The sequence below is a fragment of the Pan troglodytes genome, chromosome 2 (genome assembly GCF_028858775.2).
Source record: "Pan troglodytes isolate AG18354 chromosome 2, NHGRI_mPanTro3-v2.0_pri, whole genome shotgun sequence".
Lineage (NCBI taxonomy): Eukaryota > Metazoa > Chordata > Mammalia > Primates > Hominidae > Pan > Pan troglodytes.
Window position 1 is genome coordinate 155601978 of NC_086015.1, and position 20063 is coordinate 155622040.

The following is a 20063-nucleotide window of genomic DNA, read 5'->3' on the forward strand; positions in this document are numbered from 1 at the left end:
AATTGTCATAGGCAGGGGGGTGGGGCAGGGAGGGGAATGTTTTCTCCATGGGGACAGAGCCAGTGTCATTGAGCACATTTTGTTCAAGTACAAAGTTGATCTGTCTGAAGGAGACTGTGGTCAGCAGTGGTGAGAACCTTTATTGCCTCACCTTTTCTTCGTGCTCTGTCATTGTTTATGTGAAGCAGTAGCATTTAATGGCTGGACTTGAGGCAGAATTTGTGAGGTCAGAAATTGACAGTATTTGTTTTTCAGTTAGGGAATCTCACAGATTTAAAAAGGAGTGCCAGTGAAAAATTGGGAAAAAGAAAGGGTCTTTGTATTTGGCAAAGACAATGCAGAGCAGTGTAATATATACTAATTTCTGCATGTAAATGGCAGCCAAAATTTTAGACATCTGCTACAGTTTAGAAAATTATTTAAGCACTAATTATATGCATAATATATGCTGTCCCATCTAGAAGGCTGAGTAGACTTCAATGGAAGAGTTACAGTGGAAATATTGACATAGGTTGTTGGAAACATATTACATAATATTATACTTTGAAATTTATCATGACTGAATAAGTGTTATCACTTTAGAGATACTTTATTTGTACGGATATGTGGGATCTAGCAGGTACAAATACAACAAATGCCTCATATAAATACTAAGTAATGATGTTATTATTCTCAAGCTGACTTAACCAAAATGTTTTTCCTCTCTGATTTCCTTTAGTTACTTTTATATTTCTCAATAACGACTTGCCCCTTAAAACATACCATCCTATATTACCGTCTAACTTTATATCTTTAATTTTATGTGTTTGTATGTATGTGTACATATATATGTATGTATATATACACACACAAAGATATATAACTTTTTCATTATATAATAGTTTTTAAATTATTTTATATCTAAATATAATATATAACTATATATAATTAATTTTTCATTATTTGTGTTATATCCAAATTGAAGAGGCATGTCAGTGAAATATATAGATAATCCAAGAACCTCTTGCTTCACTAGGTTTCTTATTGAAGTAGATAATATGAAGCAATATTTTAACTTATTTGGTGTTCCATTTCTTAAAAATATTGTTGATACTGTAAGACAGGTTCCTCTGAGGAAAAAAAAAATGACAAGTAAATTGAAATTTACAAAAGCATCTAAATTTTTCCCATTACACTTTGGAAATGCTATGTGGATTAGTCTTCTCCAAATTCAGTTGCTTACGTTATGAAATATCTTTTCCTTTGCAGAACTCAGAAGGGTTGAAGACTTCCATTTGGTTCTGACCTAGAGTCATCTGTTTCTAGTATTAGCTGTCAATGATTAAACAAAAACAAAACAACTTACAGATGATAAGTGGGATACACTTGGTACAAATACATATCCCTACAGTAATGATTAGGAGCACCTAGTTTGTAGTTAAACTGCCTGGGTTCAGTCACTTGTTTTGTCTGTACTTAAGTATTCAGAAAAACTGAAATGTTACAAACAACCCTTCCCAGTAATATTGAGAGAGGATTAAGGGAATTAACATTGGTAAAGTTTTGAAAACAGTACCTGGAATATAGGAAGCACTATGTAAGTTTTATTATTCCTGTGTTATAATAAAAATATACCTTTTGGTTTTTAGTCAGTACTTCATGAAGGGAAGGAGAGATTTAAAGTTGGAGCATTTTTGCTTTGTAAATGTACTAGGAACTAGTCTTAAACTATGTTTAAGCAGTCTGTAAAGAACTGCTTAAACAAGTCTTTCAAGAGATTGTTAGAAGAAAAATTGGATGCATTTGACTTAAGAAGTTTACCTCTGTTTTATCCCCAGGAAAGCTCTAGAAATTTAATAGAGACAGTCATACTGTAGATCCACCTAGTAATGGTACAATGATAAATTGGATAAATATGTATAACACATTTTGTGTTTCTCTCCTGAAAGGCATGCTATACACATAGAGTGCTAACATTTATTATGTAAATGTTAGGGCTTTTAACTATTAGCCAAGATTGAAAAGTGTCTGATTTGGATGTCATAAAACTTCAGAAGTATTTCAGCTACAAACAGTTTAGAAATCTGATTGTTGCTGTACTGAAAAAATAATGAAGCAATTTAAAAATAATAGAAACATAGTGATCTGGCATTTCCAGTTTCATGATGCTATAAAAAAAGCAGCCAACAAATGTTGGACTGTTCAATGATGCTGGCACCTACCAAATGTCACTGGGCTTTCACAAGGTCATAGAGACTCTGGTTTGGCTCAGGGATGGTGGTCAGATCTGTCTTTGGAGCCTGTGAAGACTATGGAATAGTGGCAGACAATAGGTGCAGTTAAGCCCTGCATAGCATTAACCTCAGCAGTGGTGATACACTTTTCTAAGATTCTCTGGGATAGAGGAGGCCATAGGTATGAAAAAAAAGTGAGACTTTCTTTTTACAGCATCCCATCACAAGCAACTCTAAATAGAAGAGCCTTATAGGCCCACTCTGAGGAGATTAAGATTTCTTCAGATGACTGTCAGCTAAAATTGTGTGCTGAAATAACTGCTTCTGCAACAGTTGTATGTGTATGTGATTTCTCACGGGCAAAAGCTGCTGGAGAAAAAAGTGGTATTTTTTGTCACAAGAATGTGTGTGTGATTTGTTGCCGTTTTCCCTTTCTCAACCCTCTCAGTGGCAGCTACTTTGACTCTCATGCATTACATAACGTTCTGTAGAAGTGTAGAGTTTCGGTTATGCCATTTTCAAGATGATTAATGGGAATTGTGCAATTAAAGCTCTTAGGTTCTCTGGGGAAAAAAAAGTCATAGTATCCCAGTGTTTGAGTGGGGGTGTGTTGATATTGCGTCAATAGTGAGGATATTTTGGGATATCGTAAATGTCGCTATTGGTTTCAGTATCTGAGAATCTTCACCATTAAACTTAGGAGTGTTCTACAAAATAGTGCCTAGAACAGCTATTGAATACTCGAGAGGGCTGTTTAAATAGCTAGAAAAGTCTAACCTAAAATCCCATTTGTGATTAGATTATGCACTGATGAAAAAATGTTTAATGCCTGTTAAAAAGAATCTATTACATTATATTCTTTCAGGCCATGGTAAAGTTACAAATTTGAACTCAATAGGCTGTGTGTGTATGTGTATGTGTGTATTTTTCTTTCTTTTATTGGCAGTCTCAATAATTGTTAAGCCACTGTGTGTGTGTGTGTGTGTGTGTGTGTGTGTGTGTGTGTGTGAACTTTTCACAGGACCAGGAAAGGGGAAAAATCTACATTTGTTTTATATTGTGTTTCATTTGAAAACATGTTTTATATCTGTGGTAAAGTAATTGAAAGAAACTGGGATTATATCAGTGGAAATATGTTCTTTTTTTTTTTTTTTTTTAAGTTTGTTTCACTGGTACGAAAAAAATCTCCCAGCTCTTGTGGTTGAATTGAGCTCCATGCATTTGCTGTTACGCTGATTGGGTGAATAAATAGCAATTTACATCTAGAAATTTAAGCTTTAAATATTGATTAGGATTGCTATATCTACTTTAATTTAGAAGACTACAGATTGCTTGCCTAGCAAAATAAGAGAATTGCCTCATTTTTTCACCTTCTGTGGGGATGCGAGGCATTTGTTGCTGGTGTTACCTGAAAGACCAGTGAAGAAATCAAAACAGTAGAAGTTGTGTTTGATTTAAAGAATAGTTTCTTGCCTTTAAAGATGGTAAAACTATGAAATAAGTACAAGGGTGCTATGATACTAAACACAGACAATTATGTAATAAAAAATCCTATTTACTTATTTAGGTTAAAGAGTCATGAATATTTGAGAATTTAAACATTAATAGAAAAATTAGTGTTACTACAATAGCAAAGACATGGAATTAACCCAAATGCCCATCAATGATAGACTGGATAGAGAAAATGTGATATCCCTACACCATGGAATACTATGCAGCCATAAAAAGAAACACAGTTACATCCTTTGCAGGGACATGAATGGAGCTGGAAGGCATTTTCCTCAGCAAACTAATGTAGGAACAGAAAAACAAACACCACATGTTCCCACTTATAAGTGGGAGCTGAACAATGAGAACACCTGGACACGAGGGGAACAACATACACTGGAGCTTGTTGGGGAGGGCGAGGCAAGAGATTGAGGGGGATTGGGATAGCAGTAGGAAAAATAGTTAGTGCATGCTGGGGTTAATACCTAGGTGATGGATTGATAGGTGCGGCAAACCACTCACTGTGGCACATGTTTTCCTATGTAACAAACCTTCACATCCTGCACAGGTTCCCCAGAACTTAAAATAAAACAAAAAACAATAGTGTTAATATGAAAATATATTTCCTCCATAGTTTAACATATGATTTAAACATAGTAGATACATAATATTTACTTATTAACAGGATATATACTATGTATATTTACTCTGTGGTATAGTATACTACTTGTAAAACAAATAACAGCATCAAAACAGTGAAATCTCCTTAGAGACTTTTCAAAGAAAAAAATGAATGTAATGTATGTTATAACTACTCTAAAAATTTTAGGTTTTATTTTGTAGTGCTATAAAAGCTCTTAAGAGTTTATTCAAATAAAACATGAAATATAAATTATGTCATATATCCTAAGTTTTGAATTTGTAACACAAGCAAAATCTGTTTGTAATACATATGCTGCTGTTAGAAATAGGTGCATAATTGGGGTGAGTATATAAGTGTGTATTTATGCATAATTATACACTGTTATATTTGGTATTTTATTATGATAACTATTGTTATAACTGGTTATGATAAAATCTGGTATACTAGATACTGGTATAACTGGTATTTTGTTATGATATCCCAGGTAGATGAATACAGCCCCCCACTAAATTCCATGAGGTGTAAAGTGGCGGTTGGCTCTCAACAAAGGGTGATGCTGTCCTCCCTCCTCCCCGCCAAGACATGTATCAATATCTGGAGACATTTTGGTTTATCAGAACTGAGGGTAGGGGTAATATAGGCATTTAGTGGTTGTAAGTTAAGGATGCTGCTAAACGTAGTACAATGCACAGGACAACTCCCACAACAAAAATATATCTAGCCCAAAATGTCAGTAGTGCTGAGGTTGAGAAATTGTGAACATCTTTTTAGGGTGTATGTGCTCTTGTAAGCTAACCCAAGTCCTTTATGGAAACAAGTGAGTTATCAGGAAATATACATTTAAGAGCAACAATATACTTCGTGTTAGATGCAGTTATTTTCAGTACTTGCAAAAGCCAGTAAACTGTGATTCTTAGAGTGAATCAAACTCATATCTACCAAATGAAAACATAACCCTGAAATATATATGTGTGCATGCATATTTATATTTGTATGTATGTGAAGTATAATTTTCTCTTAAAATCATTCACCTTATAAGCTGCCATAAATTTTCTAACACTAGATACTTGTAATTTTTAAATAAATATTTTATATACGTGTATGTGTTTGTGTGTGTGTGTTTATTCACCCAGGCATTAGAATTGATAACTAAAAAGCATGGCAGAGCCATAAAAAACATTTTTTGCAAGTGTGAAATAATATGGCTTGACTGCCAATGTTACTATTTTTGGCAAAAATTTTCTGAGATATTTGTATCATCTTAGCTGAAAAAAAAAAAAAAATGGTAAGAATTTTCAATAGCTAACTACCAAACTTGTTAGCCAGAGTTTCTGGGCAATATCTGAGCAATGAATACCCAGAAAGTGCTTCAAAAACATTTGCATATATCAGCTATCCCAAAAAGAAATCTTGGTTTTAACAATTTAAATAAATAATTATAGCTTGAACAGTCTTACCAGAAAACCATAATGAAAATTTGAAAAGACTTATGAATATAAGCTAGTAGCCCTGTACTTTTCCCATTGCTCCTTTATTTCCAGAGTCTACTTAAATAGAACTTGGTAATTGTAATCCTGCCACATAGTTACCATTTGGCTGCTTAATAACATGTGTCTTTAGACTCTGACTCCACAAATCACAGTATTCCTTTTAAGTAGAAGAAATATAATTAAAAATGGAAAATTAGTTTTCATTTGGGATTTTGATATTTTTTGCTTTATTAAGTCCAACCAACTTCTAATCGTTTTGTTTTCAATTAGCTAGTTCGTAATTGCATTACACATAGCTAGAAAATAGCTTTCTCATATTTCTAACTATCTCTAGTTTCATTTAGTTTTATTCTTATTTTGATTGGCTATTAATTACCTAGCTTCCATTATATAATTTATATCTTACTATATATATCACATATGCAGTTTATATATATACTATATTTGTACATATGTAATGTAAAGGTATACTGTATTAAACTGTAATGTTTATAAATGAATCATACATTTATTTGGAGGATTAAACACTTAATCTAAATGTATATTTTCCCTTATTATGGCCACAAAAAATTTATAGCAGTTTGAAAGACTAATGAGATAATTCTTAAATTCACAATTGAACAACTTACAACTTCAGAAATTACTCGATGAATTTATTGAATGACTGTTATTGGTCTCATACAGGTTTTTAAGACTACAAGGGGGAAATTTTGCCTTTTTTGGACAGATTACTTTTAATTGAAAAGTATAGAAAAAAATTACAAAAAATGAACTTGGTGTAGACCAATATTTTATTAACTTTCCTTCTTTCCCTTAAAATATATACTGCATATATTGCAATGATGTCTTTGGAATCTTTGTTGGATTAATTCTATTTTAAAAGCCTCCTTGAATGGAGCCTAAGGGATCTGTTAGCCTGGGGCAAAAGTTTTGCCATTAATGGCAAAAACCTCAATTACTTTTCCCCAACCTAATACTATGTAGGCTCTATAGAGTGGCCTGCTAGTCAGCAGGACAGCTCTCCAAAAGTAAGATTTCAGCGTAATCAACAAAAGCAAGGCACAGAAACGTAACATTGTAAAAAATGTGTTACAATGAGACTTTTTCTTGGTGGATGTGGCAAATACACATTGATTAAGAGCCAAGCTTTTATTACATTATTGATGACTGATATGCATTGTCACTGGGTTTTGCTACCTGTATTATTTTTAGAGCGTTTAACAGATACGCTGCTAAATTGAGCAACTGCTGCTTGTTATTAGCTTGAGAACTTAGGAGAGGAAAGTAACTAATATTTATTGGCTGCCTATTACGACAGGTGCCATTTGTGAGGATGGCCTGTAGTCTTACTAATCTTCATACGTCACCAATGAGATGTTATTGTTACTATTATATAGAAAAGATGTGACCACTCAGAGAATTTCACTAACTTCCACAAGGTCACACAGCAAATAAGTAACATAGCTACAATTTGAACAAAGCTGTATTTGATAAAATTATACAGTTATCTCAATAGTTGGAGCTACCTGTACCTATCAAAACTGAAGATGGCTGGTCATGGTGGCTCACACCTATAATCCCAGCACTTTGGGAGGCCAAGATGGGTGGATCATGAGGTCAGGAGATCGAGACCATCCTGGCTAACATGGTGAAACCCCATCTGTACTAAAAATACAAAAATTAGCCGGGTGTGTTGGTGGGCACCTGTAGTCCCAGCTACACGGGAGGCTGAGAAAGGAGAATGGTGTGAACCCAGGAGGCGGAGCTTGCAGTGAGCCCAGATCGCGCCACCGCACTCCAGCCTGAGCAACAGAGCAAGACTCCGTCTCCAAAACAAAACAAAACAAAAAAAACTGAAGACATATTTATATTTATATTTCTCATTAACCTAGCAGCCCAATTTAATGTATCTTGAAGTGAAATCTCTAAATGATTTAGAGTAGTAGCTCCAATATAAAAGTCTGTATATGTGAACTTTAGATACCGATGAATTTCTGTTTTTAGACTTTTAAAATGTAATGTCATTGTATAGATTTTATGATGCCAGAAACATTGAATGTCTATACAAATCTCCTTTTGTACCTGGTGAAACTTACAAACCTGCTTCTGTTTCCTTTTTTTCTTTTATGTGGCTAGCTTTATCATGTATTTAAATGACTGACCTCTTAATGAAAGCATCATTAGGTCAGTACAACTCAGAACCAAGATTTGGTGTCATATTTAGTTTTTTCTATTATCTCCATTGTCTCTAGAATAGAGTTAGAGTAGAATTCATCTTGAGGCATTTAATAAGAAATGAACATTCATTCATTCTGTGAATGTTTATTGAGGTGTGATGCTACTAAGGGCTCAGAGATGGATGAAGCTGGCAACATACCAACATAGTATTTACCTTAACTCTCAAAGGAAGGTATGTTCCTGGTGGTTTTAGGCAATTCTAATGGAGGATGTATATTCTAACTTATTTTTGACCTTTTTCGTTTGTCAAACTATAATCATTCAGCAGCAGAGTCAGTATTAAACATGTTTTAAACTTCCTAAGAAGCAAAGTGTATCTAATATCATTTGCAGACATTATTCTCTTATTTTTTCCACACATGTCAAATGAAAATTTATCTGGCTTTGCACAATTGTATTTTGTAGTGTTTTCTGCTATATCAGAATCACCTGGAATGCTTGTTAAAATGTTAATTTCTGGGCCCTCAAACCTGTGGTCACAGCTCTCTGTGGGAGAGTCTTTGTAGTCTGTATACGTTCTCACCAAATATCAGTTGATTCTTAGGAACACAGCTTTTTGAAAATGAAGGGCTCAACACAGTCAAATCAAGCTGAGCATAGAAAGGTACCATAGATAAAAAATGTAGGAGAACAGCATTTTTCCTGAGTAGATGTCATATATTCAGAATGAAAATCAAAAGTCTGAGCGTCTTGTAAAAGTTTTGAGATGCACTGATGCAGAATATACGTATACCAAACACACGTGATTTCTCTCTGTTATTTCAGTCCAGGCTATGTTCATTGGCAGGATGGTCTGGGTGGTATGTATTCAAGGAAGGTACTGGAATGAAGTGCTTAGGAAGACCACAGTTAGTGTTGGAAGGTCTGGTTCATGGCCCAGGGCTATCTATCTACTATTTACAGAACTATAGAAACCGACGTGAGTGAATTGACGGGAAGTGAATTCTCGTGGTGACCATAACCCCTCTTACCTGCATTTAAAGAAATCCAGTTTTAGTAAGAACTATGATGCGGAGATACTGAGAACAAGAATTTCTGTTGCAGCCAAATTATTCTTTGTATTGAAAAAGCAGGCTTTTTCTAGGAGACTTCAACTAAATATCCCTGAAATTAGACCATATGCTATCCAGGAATTTATTTATTTTTGCCAGTCCTACTCTGTGGTTTATCTTGTGAGTCTAAGGTTGTTTTTGGTTGTTTTGTATCAAGACACTTTTAAGCTAATAACATGCTCATGATCCCAACCTACATCAAGCATGGTGATTTTATATGGAATAAGTTTAATATATATGTTACTTCGTGAGCATACCGGTAGCCATAACTAAAAGATGTTTAAAAAATCATCTTCGTACCAATGTTTTGTTTTTCTTTTGTTTGATACACAATTTAAATTGTGGTGGCAGTGATACACGTTTTCTAATAATTCAGTACTAGATAGAGAGCCTGAGGCTTACAGAAGTTAGCTCCTTATGCAGTTCATGCATTTGATGAGTAAGAGAGCTAGGCCTCTTTCCCAGCTCATGAGACCTGTAAGGTCTCTGCTATCCAGTGTCCCCTGCTGCCTACTGATTTCAAGTATTACATGAAGCTTGTAAAAATAACAAGCAGGTATCCTATGATTCTAGCCTAGTGTAGAGACATTCCTAAAAACCTCATACAAAAGGAGCCAAAACCGATCATTTAAATTAGAATTATGACAGATTTTATCATAAGTATAAGCATCAGAGTCAATTTATAGCATAAAGTTCAATTATATTAAATTGGTTTTTTTAGAATGTGAATGATGGCTTCAATTAATCTTTCTTTTATTCTACTGCTTGTAAACAGTTTTAATTAGATCTATTGGTGAAAGAAGTTGTCAAGATGGTTGATGAGATCTGCTACTATTGATATGATTTGAAAATATATTGAAATAATATGGGTAGAGTGCCTCACACCATATTACATATTATAGGCTTTAATGAATATTTTATTAAAAAGAATTATCCAAAAGGAAGGTATATTTATACTTATGATTTTATAGTAACTTCTTTTTTTTAAGATGAGCTCTCACTATGTTGCCCAGGCTGGTCTCAAACTCGTGGGCTCAGGGGATCTCTTGCCTCAGCCTCCCAAAGTGCTAAGATTACTAAACATGTATGATTTATCTCCATTATTTCAGTCCAGGCTATGTTCATTGGTAGGATGGTCTGGATGGTATATATTCAAGGAAGGTACTAGAATGAAGTGCTTAGGACAGAGTACAGAGGTAGTGCACCGCCATTCCTGGCTTATAGCAACTTAATTTCTCCATTTTTAAAATTTTTTTGAGGGTAAATATATCCATTTCTTATTGGTTCATAGATTTTGTAAAATGGAGAAGACTAGATTTATCTTTGAAAAGTTAAAGGCCACATTTTTCACCAGTATTTCATTATACTTATTAATCTCTATATGCAGTGGGAACACATGGGAGTTTTCTTCTTTTCAATTATAAATTCCTAATGCATGGACTGGTAAAGCCTAGTAGTAATTTTAATTTTATTTGTTATTAGATACTTATAAAGGTGTTTTACTGAAGATACAATGTGCCTTGAGTCCTCTAAGTCCATTTCCTAAGATTTCAGTACAAGTAAAAATAAAATATAAAACTTGGATTCTTAAATCATTAAATTTAACCAGGAAGATATTATGACAGAAGCCTGATATTCTTTGTTTGATATTCTATGTTTTAGTATTACCCTAGCAGTTTGTAGATTTTTAAACTTGAATCTGGAAATGTTAATGCTAATATTATTAAAATAATTGAAACTCTTTAAGCTTTTAAACTTCTTCAAATGTCTCAACCTCTCATATTGATAGTACATTCTGGTGAATTCATTACTTGTTCTAAATGTATGATCAAATGATATGGACAATGCATTGTGTGAAAAACCAATGATACATTCAAGTGGGTGGTTTGCATTATATTTTTTTAATAATTTGCTGATTTTATTCTTTTCTAAGATGATGTTTGCTGCTTTTGTTTTTCTAGGGCCGTTGCTCCAGGGAGAACTGCAAATATCTTCATCCACCCCCACATTTAAAAACGCAGTTGGAGATAAATGGACGCAATAACTTGATTCAGCAGAAGAACATGGCCATGTTGGCCCAGCAAATGCAACTAGCCAATGCCATGATGCCTGGTGCCCCATTACAACCCGTGGTAAGCATGTTTTCAGTCTTCACTCATTAAGTTTTTGATTCAAAGTGTTCAGTTTTAGTACTAAAGTGATTATTGCACTGGATCAAATGAACACAGGCAACAATTTCAGTTGCCTTACCATTTTCTAGCAAAATTAAGTATCAGTCAAATGCTGGAACAATTTATACTTTGTGTAGGTACTCATTTTCTGGCTAAATCATGTGGACATTTACATTATAGCATTTTTTTTTCCTCTAAATTTTTCTTCAAAATAAATCCCAAGACTGGCAGGTGTTAAAATGGTCTGTGTTAACAATGATCATCTAACTCACCAGTATAGTCAATATACATTTTCAGCCACCTTCAGAGGTAATAATGATATTTAAAATTGGTATGTATAGTCTTTAATTTTGAGAATAGTTCTCCCTTTCCTCCCTCCTTGAAAAGAATGTGTATAGTTCTTTTTCTTGAAAAGGTACCTTTCTTGTTCTTCTATAATTTAAGTTGAAATTATTTCATAGCTACAAATGCTAGGAAAATTCTGACAGTAGTAAATCAATATCATAGACTTGGAGGTCTCATTAAAGAAGAATTAATCAGGGTAGGCTGAAACTCTGAGGGCTTAAAGAGCTAAAGTTGAAAAACTGGGTGGTCATAGATATTTAGTGTTTGCTGAGCAGTATATGTGGGTGACTCTTGCTTTGAAACACACATTTCTATTTAACTGTTTGGATTTCTGGAGTATGTGTGTAATAAATGACTTTAATAATCTCTATTCATATTTATTCATCAAAATGTGAAAGATTATAAGAATTAGTGTTAGGTTGAAAAAGGTGCTTTGACGTTAATTGTGATATAGTAATTCTACATTTAAATTTAAATGCATGTTGAAATTTGCAATGATCGGAATATATCTGTCAGTAATTTATGTCACTAGCTTATGTGCAGTATTGTGGGGTCATGGGAATGTGAAGACCCATGTTTTTCTGCTATGCTAACTGTAGCATGTGTGCTGTTTTTTTTCTGAATACATTCTAAAACCTGAACTCAATGTAATTATTATTCTCTTTTAGAACTTTATGCAACAATCATTCCAAAAAAGAGTGGGGGATTGCATTTCAAGGTGGGAGGATCTCCACATTACATGGGCAGTGATACCAGTTATCAGTTCTATACAGTTGAAGTGAGAGAATATAATTAATTATGTGTCTGTTTTAACCTGATCTGTTTTTTTCCCCCATGATTGTAGGCTCAGTTAAAAATGTGATAGCTTAAAGTTATTTTTGTGACGTCTACTAATTTCACATGGCTGTATTAGGATAGCATGAAGATTTCCATTTGGTTAAAAAAATTAGCTATAATCATTCTCTAACAGAACATGTAGGACAAAAGTCTCATTTGCACTTGGCTCTCACATACAGTTTCAAAGATCAGACAAGTCTTTAGGGTGGCTACCACCTTAGCTGCTGTAAGGCCTATCCTTGATGTGAAGATACTTTGTTCTACTTAAACATTTAAAGCATGCTTACCACCAGGCTGTACCCTCTCTGTGACCGGGAGCACCTTTGAGATCAGCAAGTGTGGTTCCCAGATGGAAGAGAACACTGGCCACCACATTTCCTGACCTAGCCCTTGAGTCTTACTCTGAAGGCCATTCTAGGATGTCGTGTGTGCAATCCTGGGACAAACTGTAAACAATATTTATGCCCTTTGAAATACTAGTAACAAATATATTGTTCGTGAAATCACTAAATCACAGATTTCTGAAACCATGAGAACAATCATCACATTTTCTGATGCTTTTGTTAGAAAATTCTCTGCTTAGACAAAGAAATTATTTTTATTAGTTGTGAGCATATTCAGGCTTTATGTTAATTTTTCCTCATATGACTAGATTTGAATGTGGAATTACCCTTCTGCTAAAGGTATCCTGAGATCATTGTCTAAAAATATACTTTATTCAGAGTGATGACTTTGTAATAAGTACAGAAATCATTTTAATTATTCAATTTTAAGGCATTTGGGACTTTAATGACTGTAGAGAAAGCTTTAGTACAGGAAATTTGCCTTCAAAACCTCACCTGAGACTTTTTTATCCTTTTTGTAGTCAGCACTGTTTTGATGAGGGTAATGACATGGAGATTCAGAAATGAATGGAATGGTCATAATCAACTGCTTACTGGGAGTTTAATGTGGGCCTTACAAATAGGGATTGTAACAGGACTAGAAGAAGCCAGGTGACTAATGTGGAAAAGGGTTGCCACTCAGAGAGAATGGCCACTACTTACAGATGAGTGTTTGAAGACATGGCATTAACTTGGATCCAACCCAGGTAGTAGTCATATCAAAGAAGATAAATACTATGAGCAGTTCCATACCATCAGCAGTATTCAGAGTATCTGAGCAGTGACAAGACTTTTAGTCAAGTAGGTGACAGCATCTAACTTCTCTAGGGCCAGTTTAGCTCCCAAACCTTGGAGGAGCAGGAAGGAGAGAGGGAGACAGCAAGGTCTAAGCAAACCTGGAAGCATCTAGTATTATGCCTGGCATATAGCAGAGATCAATAATTACTTGATGAGTGAAAGAACAAATGAAGGAAGGAGTTTCCGAAACACCAGAAAAACAGGCAGAGATTCATAGTAGTTTACCTGCTCCATAGTTCAAAGGAATCATAACCAGCACCCAGAACAAAAGCCCAGTTACAGAGGCTGCAACATAGAATGGGGCATAGAAGTGGACACATATCAGCAGATTATTAGCAAAGGCAGCTAGAGGCTTGATGACTACAAGAAATATGCCACTAAGCTTGGGTTATTATGCAACCAAGTTTGGGTTCTCATTTTCTCATAAATTGTGAGTGACGAGGTCTATACATTTAATATGTTCAGAGCACAACACTGGGCTAACTTGGGGAATGCAGGGCTCTGTAGGAAGGTTTCCCATTTTTATACACTTTGTGAGCTTCTATTGAAATGTATGAAGCCAAGAATCAGAAACCGGACTTAAAATTTTTGAGACAAATACAATACATTAGGGGCATTTACTGCACTTGGCACTTTTTGTATATTAAATCCTCACAAACCATCCTTTAAAGTAGTAATGTTACCCTAAATTTAGAGATAGACTGAGAAGTTCAGAAGGGTTAAGAGGTTTGCTCAGGTTACACAGCTAGTGAGTAGCAAGGCTAGGATTTTAACCACCTTGTTCCGCTTTTGGCATTCATGATGTGGAAGCACCTAATTGGAGACACACCACTGGCCAACTCAGGGTCCTTGGTTGATTCATTAAGATCTCTAACCTAGCTGGGTGTGCTGGCTCACACCTGTAATCACAGCACTTTGGGAGGCTGAGGCAGGAGGGTCACTTGAGGCCAGGAGTTCAAGACCAACCTGGGCAACATAGCAAGACACCAACTTACTCAGGAAGCTAAGGCAGGAGAATCACTTGAGCCCAGGAGGTTGAGGCTGCAGTGAGTTTTGATCAAACCACTGCACTCCAATGTGGGTGTCAGAATAAGACCCTGTCTCTAAAAAAAAAAAAAAAGAGAGAGAGAGAGATCTCTGACCTTCTTCAACAAATGGTGAAAAGTTTGGAATATATTACCTACAAAGTCTTAACAATCTTTTTTTTTTTTTGAGACAGAATCTCACTCTGTTGCCCAGGCTGGAGTGCAGTGGCGTGATCTCAGCTCACTGCAAGCTCCGCCTCCCAAGTTCACGCTGTTCTCTTGCCTCAGCCTCCTGAGTACCTGGGACTACAGGCGCCTGCCCCCGTGCCCAGCTAATTTTTTATAGTTTTTGTAGAGACAGGGTTTCACTGTGTTAGCTAGGATGGTCTTGATCTCCTGACCTTGTGATCCGCCTGCCACAGCCTCCCAGAGTGCTGGGATTACAGGCGTGAGCCATCATGCCCAGCCGACAATCTTATAACGTAAACATAATCTCATTTCATAAGATGAGAAAATAAGTAGTAGAAAATGAATGATTTAATTTGTGTCCACACAGATTAATAAAACTAATATTATCAATTATAGAATAATTGACATTCTGCTGTCATTCCTATATCACTAATAAAATGCAAAATGATCTTTTTTTTAAATCATATGTTCTTTGAGGACAAATGGAAGGCCTATAGTGTTTAATTATTGAAATTAAAAAAAATAAAACTTCTGGAATTGCCCGGGCAAGATGGCCAAATAGGAGCAACTCCAGTCTGCAGCTCCCAGCAAGATCAATGCAGAAGGCAGGTGATTTCTGAATTCCCAACTGAGGTACCCAGTTCATCTCACTGGGACTGGTTAGACAGTTGGTGCAGCCCACAGAGGGTAAGCAGAAGCATAGTAGGGTGTCACCTCACCCTGAAAGTGGAAGGGGTCAGGGAACTCCCTTCCCTAGCCAAGGGAAGCCATGAGGGACCCTGCTGTGAGGGATGGTGCTGTCCAGCCCAGATACTACGCTTTTCCCATGGTCTTCGCAAACTGCAGACTAGGAGATTCCCTTGGGTGCCTACACCACCAGGGCCCTGGCTTTCAGGCACAAAACTGGGCGGCCATTTGGGCAGACACTGAGCTGGCTGCAGGAGTTTTTTTTTTTTGTTTGTTTGTTTGTTTGTTTGTTTGTTTTCATACTCTAGTGGCTCCTGGAACACCAGCGAGACAGAACCATTCACTCCCCTGGAAAGAGGGCTGAAGCCAGGGAGCCAAGTGGTCTTGCTCAGCAGACCCCACCCCCATGGAGCCCAACAAGCTAAGATCCTGCTGCCTTGAAATTCTTGCTGCCAGCACCGCAGTCAACCTGAGACTATCGAGCTTGGTAGTCGGAGGGACATCCACCATAATTGAGGCTTGAGTAGGCGGTTTCCCCTCACGATGTAAACAAAGCTGCCAGGAAGTTTGAACTGGGTGCAGAAACCACCTCAGCACAGCAAAGCTGCTGTAGCCAGGCTGCCTCTCTAGATTCTTTCTCTCTGGGCAGGGCATCTCTGAAAGAAAGGCAGTAGCCCTAGTCAGGGGCTTATACATAAAACTCCCATCTCTCTGGGACAGAGCACCTGGGGGAAGGGGCGGCTGTGGGCGCAGCTTCAGCAGACTTAAATGTTTATTTCTGCCTGCCAGCTCTGAAGAGAGCAGCAGATCTCCCACCTAGCACAGCGCTTGAACTCCGCTAAGGGACAGACTGCCTCCTCAAGTGGATCCCTGACCCCTGTGCCTCCTGACTGTGAGACACCTCCCAGCAGGGATCGAAAGACACTTCATATAGGAAAGCTCCAGCTGGCATCTGGTGGATGCCCCTCTGGGATGAAGCTTCCAGAGGAAGGAAAAGGCAGCAATCATTGCTGTTCTGCAGCCTCTGCTAGTGATACCCAGGCAACCAGGGTCTGGAGTGGACCTCCAGCAAACTCCAGCAGACCTGCAGCAGAGGGGCCTAACTGTTAGAAGGAAAACTAACAAACAGAAAGCAATAACATCAACATCAACAAAAAGGACGCCCATGCAAAAACCCTATCGAAGGTCACCAACATCAAAGACCAAAGGTAGGTAAATCCACAAAGATGAGGAAAAACCAGCTCAAAAAGGCTGAAAATTCCAAAAACCAGATTGCCTCTTCTTCTCCAAAGGATCACAACTCCTCGCCAGCAAGGGAACAAAACTGGACAGAAAATGAGTTTGACAAATTGACAGAAGTAGGCTTCAGAAGGTGAGTAATAACAAACTCCTCTGAGCTAAAGGAACATGTTTTAACCCAATGCAAGGAAGTTAAGAACCTTGATAAAAGATTACAGGAACTGCTAACTGAATAACCAGTTTAGAGAAGAGCATAAATGACCTGATGGAGGTGGAAAACACAGCATGAGAAGTTCGTGAAGCATACACAGGTATCAGTAGCTGAATCAATCAAGTGGAAGAAAGGATATCAGAGACTGAAGATCAGCTTAATGAAATAAAGCGTGAAGACAAGATTAGTGAAAAAAGAATGCAAAGGAATGAACAAAGCCTCCAAGAAATATGGGACTGTGTGTAAAGACCAAACCTACATTTGATTGGTGTACCTCAAAGTGATGGGGAGAATGGAACCAAGTTGGAAAACACACTTCAGGATATTAGCCAGAACTTCCCCAACCTAGCAAGATAGGCTGTTTGGGCAGACACTGAGCTAGCTGCAGGAGATTTTTTTTTGTACCCCAGTGGTGCCCAGAATGCCATCGAGACAGAACCAGTCACTCCCCTGGAAAGGCGGCTGAAGCCAGGGAGCCGAGTGTTCTTGCTCAGTGGATCCCACCCCTGTGGAGCCCAACAAGCTAAGATCCACTGGCTTCAAATTCTCGCTGCCAGCCTAGCAGTCTGAAGTCAACCCGGGACTAAGGAGCTTGGTTGGGGGAAGGCATTTGCTATTACTGAGGCTTGAAGAGGCAGTTTTCCCCAAACAGTGTAAACAAAGCCGCTGAGAAGTTTAAACTGGGTGCAGAAAATTCACATTCAGGAAATACAGAGAACAACACAAATATACTCCTCGAGAAGAGCAACCCCAAGACATATAATCCTCAGATTCACCAAGGTTTAAATGAAGGAAAAAATGTTAAGGGCAGCCAGAGAGAAAGGTCAGGTTACCCACAAAGGGACTAACAGCAGATTTCTCTGCAGAAACCCTACAAGCCAGAAGAGAGTGGGGGCCAATATTCAACATTCTTAAAAGAATTTTCAACCCAGAATTTCATAGCCAGACAAACTACGCTTCATAAGTGAAAGAGAAATAAAATTCTTTACAGACAAGTAAATGCTGAGGGATTTTGTCACCACCAGGCCTGCCTTACAAGAACTCCTGAAGGAAGCACTGAATATGGAAAGGAAAAACTGGTACCGACCACTAAAAAAAAATACCAAAATGTAAACACCATTGACATATGAAGAAACTGCATCAACTAATAGGCAAAATAACCAGCTAGCATCATAATGACAGGATCAAATTCACACATAACAATATTAACCTTAAATGTAAACAGGCTAAATCCCTCAATTAAAAGACACAGACTGGCAAATTGGATAAAGAGTCAAGACCCATCAGTGTGCTGTATTCAGGATACCCATCCTATGTGCAAAGACACACATAGTCTCAAAATAAAGGGATGGAGGAATATTTACCAAGCAAATGGAAAGCAAAAAAAAAAAAAAAAAAAAAAAACCAGGGGTTGCAATCCTAGTCTCTGATAAAACAGACTTTAAACCAACCATGATCAAAAAAGACAAGGGCATTACATAATGGTAAAGGGATCAATGCAACAAGAAGAGGTAACTATCCTAAACAGATATGCACCTAATACAGAAGCACCCAATTCATAAAGCAAGTTCTTACAGACCTACAAAGAGACTTAGACTCCCACACAATAATAATGGGAGACTTTAACACCCCACTGTCAATATTAGACAGATCAACGAGGCAGAAAATTAACAAGGATATTCAGGAATTGAACTCAGCTCTGGACCAAGCAGACTTAATAGACATCTACAGGACTCTCCACCCCAAATCAACAGAATATACATTCTTCTTAGCACCACATAGCACTTATTCTAACATCAACTACATAATTGGAAGTAAAACACTCCTCAAAAGGTGCAAAAGAACAGATATCATAAACAGTCTCTCAGACCACAGTGCAATCAAGTTAGAACTCAGGATTAAGAAACTCACTCAAAACCACACAACCACATGGAAACTGAACAACCTGCTCCTGAATGACTACTAGGTAAATAATGAAATTGAGGCAGAAATAAATCAGTTCTTTGAAACCAGTGAGAACAAAGATACAATGTACCAGAATCTCTGGGACACAGCTAAAGCAGTGTTTACAGGGAAATTTGTAGCACTAAATGTCCACAGGAGAAAGCAGGAAAGATATAAAATTGACACCCTAACTTCACGATTAAAATAACGAGAGAAGCAAGGGCAAACAAATTCAAAAGCTAGCAGAAGATAAATAAGTAGGATCAGAGCAGGGCTGAAGGATAGAGATACAAAAAACCCTTCAAAAAATCAATGAATCCAGCAGCTGGTTTTTTGAAAAGATTCACAAAATAGATGGATCACTAGCCAGACTAATAAGAGAAGAATCAAATAGACACAATATAAATGACAAAGGGGATATCACCACTGATCCCACAGAAATACAAACTACCAGCAGAGAATACTATAAACACCTCTATGCAAATAAAGTAGAAAACCTAAAAGAAATAGATAAATTCCTGGACACGTACAGCCTCCCAAGACTCAACCAGGAAGAAGTCGAATCCCTGAATAGACCAATAACAAGTGCTGAAATTGAGGCAGTAATTATAATAGCCTATCAACCAGAAAAAGCCCAGGACCAGACGGATTCACAGCCGAATTCTACCAGAGGTACAAAGAGGAGCTGGTACCATTCTTTCTGAAACTATTCCAAGCAATAGAAAAAGAGGGACTCCTCCATCACTCATTTTATGAGGCCAGCATCGTCCTGATACCAAAAGCTGGTAGACACACAAGAAAAAAAGAAAATTTCAGGCCAATATCCCTGGTGAACATCGATGCGAAAATCCTTAATAAAATACTGGCAAACCGAATCCAGAGTACATTAAAAAGCTTATCCACCATGATCAAGTCGGTTTCATCCCTGGGATGCAAGACTTGTTCAGCATATGGAAATCAATAAACATAATCCATCACATAAACAGAACCAATGACAAAAACCACATGATTATCTCAATAGATGTAGAAAAGGCTTTTAATAAAATTCAACATCCCTTCATGCTAAAAATAATAAACTAGGTATTGATGGAATGTATCTCAAAATAATAA

At 36.9% G+C, this 20063-nt stretch overlaps 1 protein-coding gene across 50 annotated transcripts in view; it reads left to right on the top strand.

Annotated features, from left to right (window-relative positions):
* The window catches only part of MBNL1 (muscleblind like splicing regulator 1), a 224368-nt gene that overhangs the window by 162937 nt on the left and 41368 nt on the right, over positions 1-20063 (top strand). For all 50 annotated transcript variants that reach the window (XR_010155357.1, XR_010155358.1, XR_010155360.1 and 47 more), the window contains one exon: positions 11086-11256. Coding sequence is in view for 45 of the 50 variants with exons in the window: in XM_063806314.1 (XP_063662384.1) it covers positions 11086-11256 (171 nt within the window). In the remaining 5 variants the exon portion in view is untranslated. The remainder of the gene's footprint in view (positions 1-11085; positions 11257-20063) is intronic.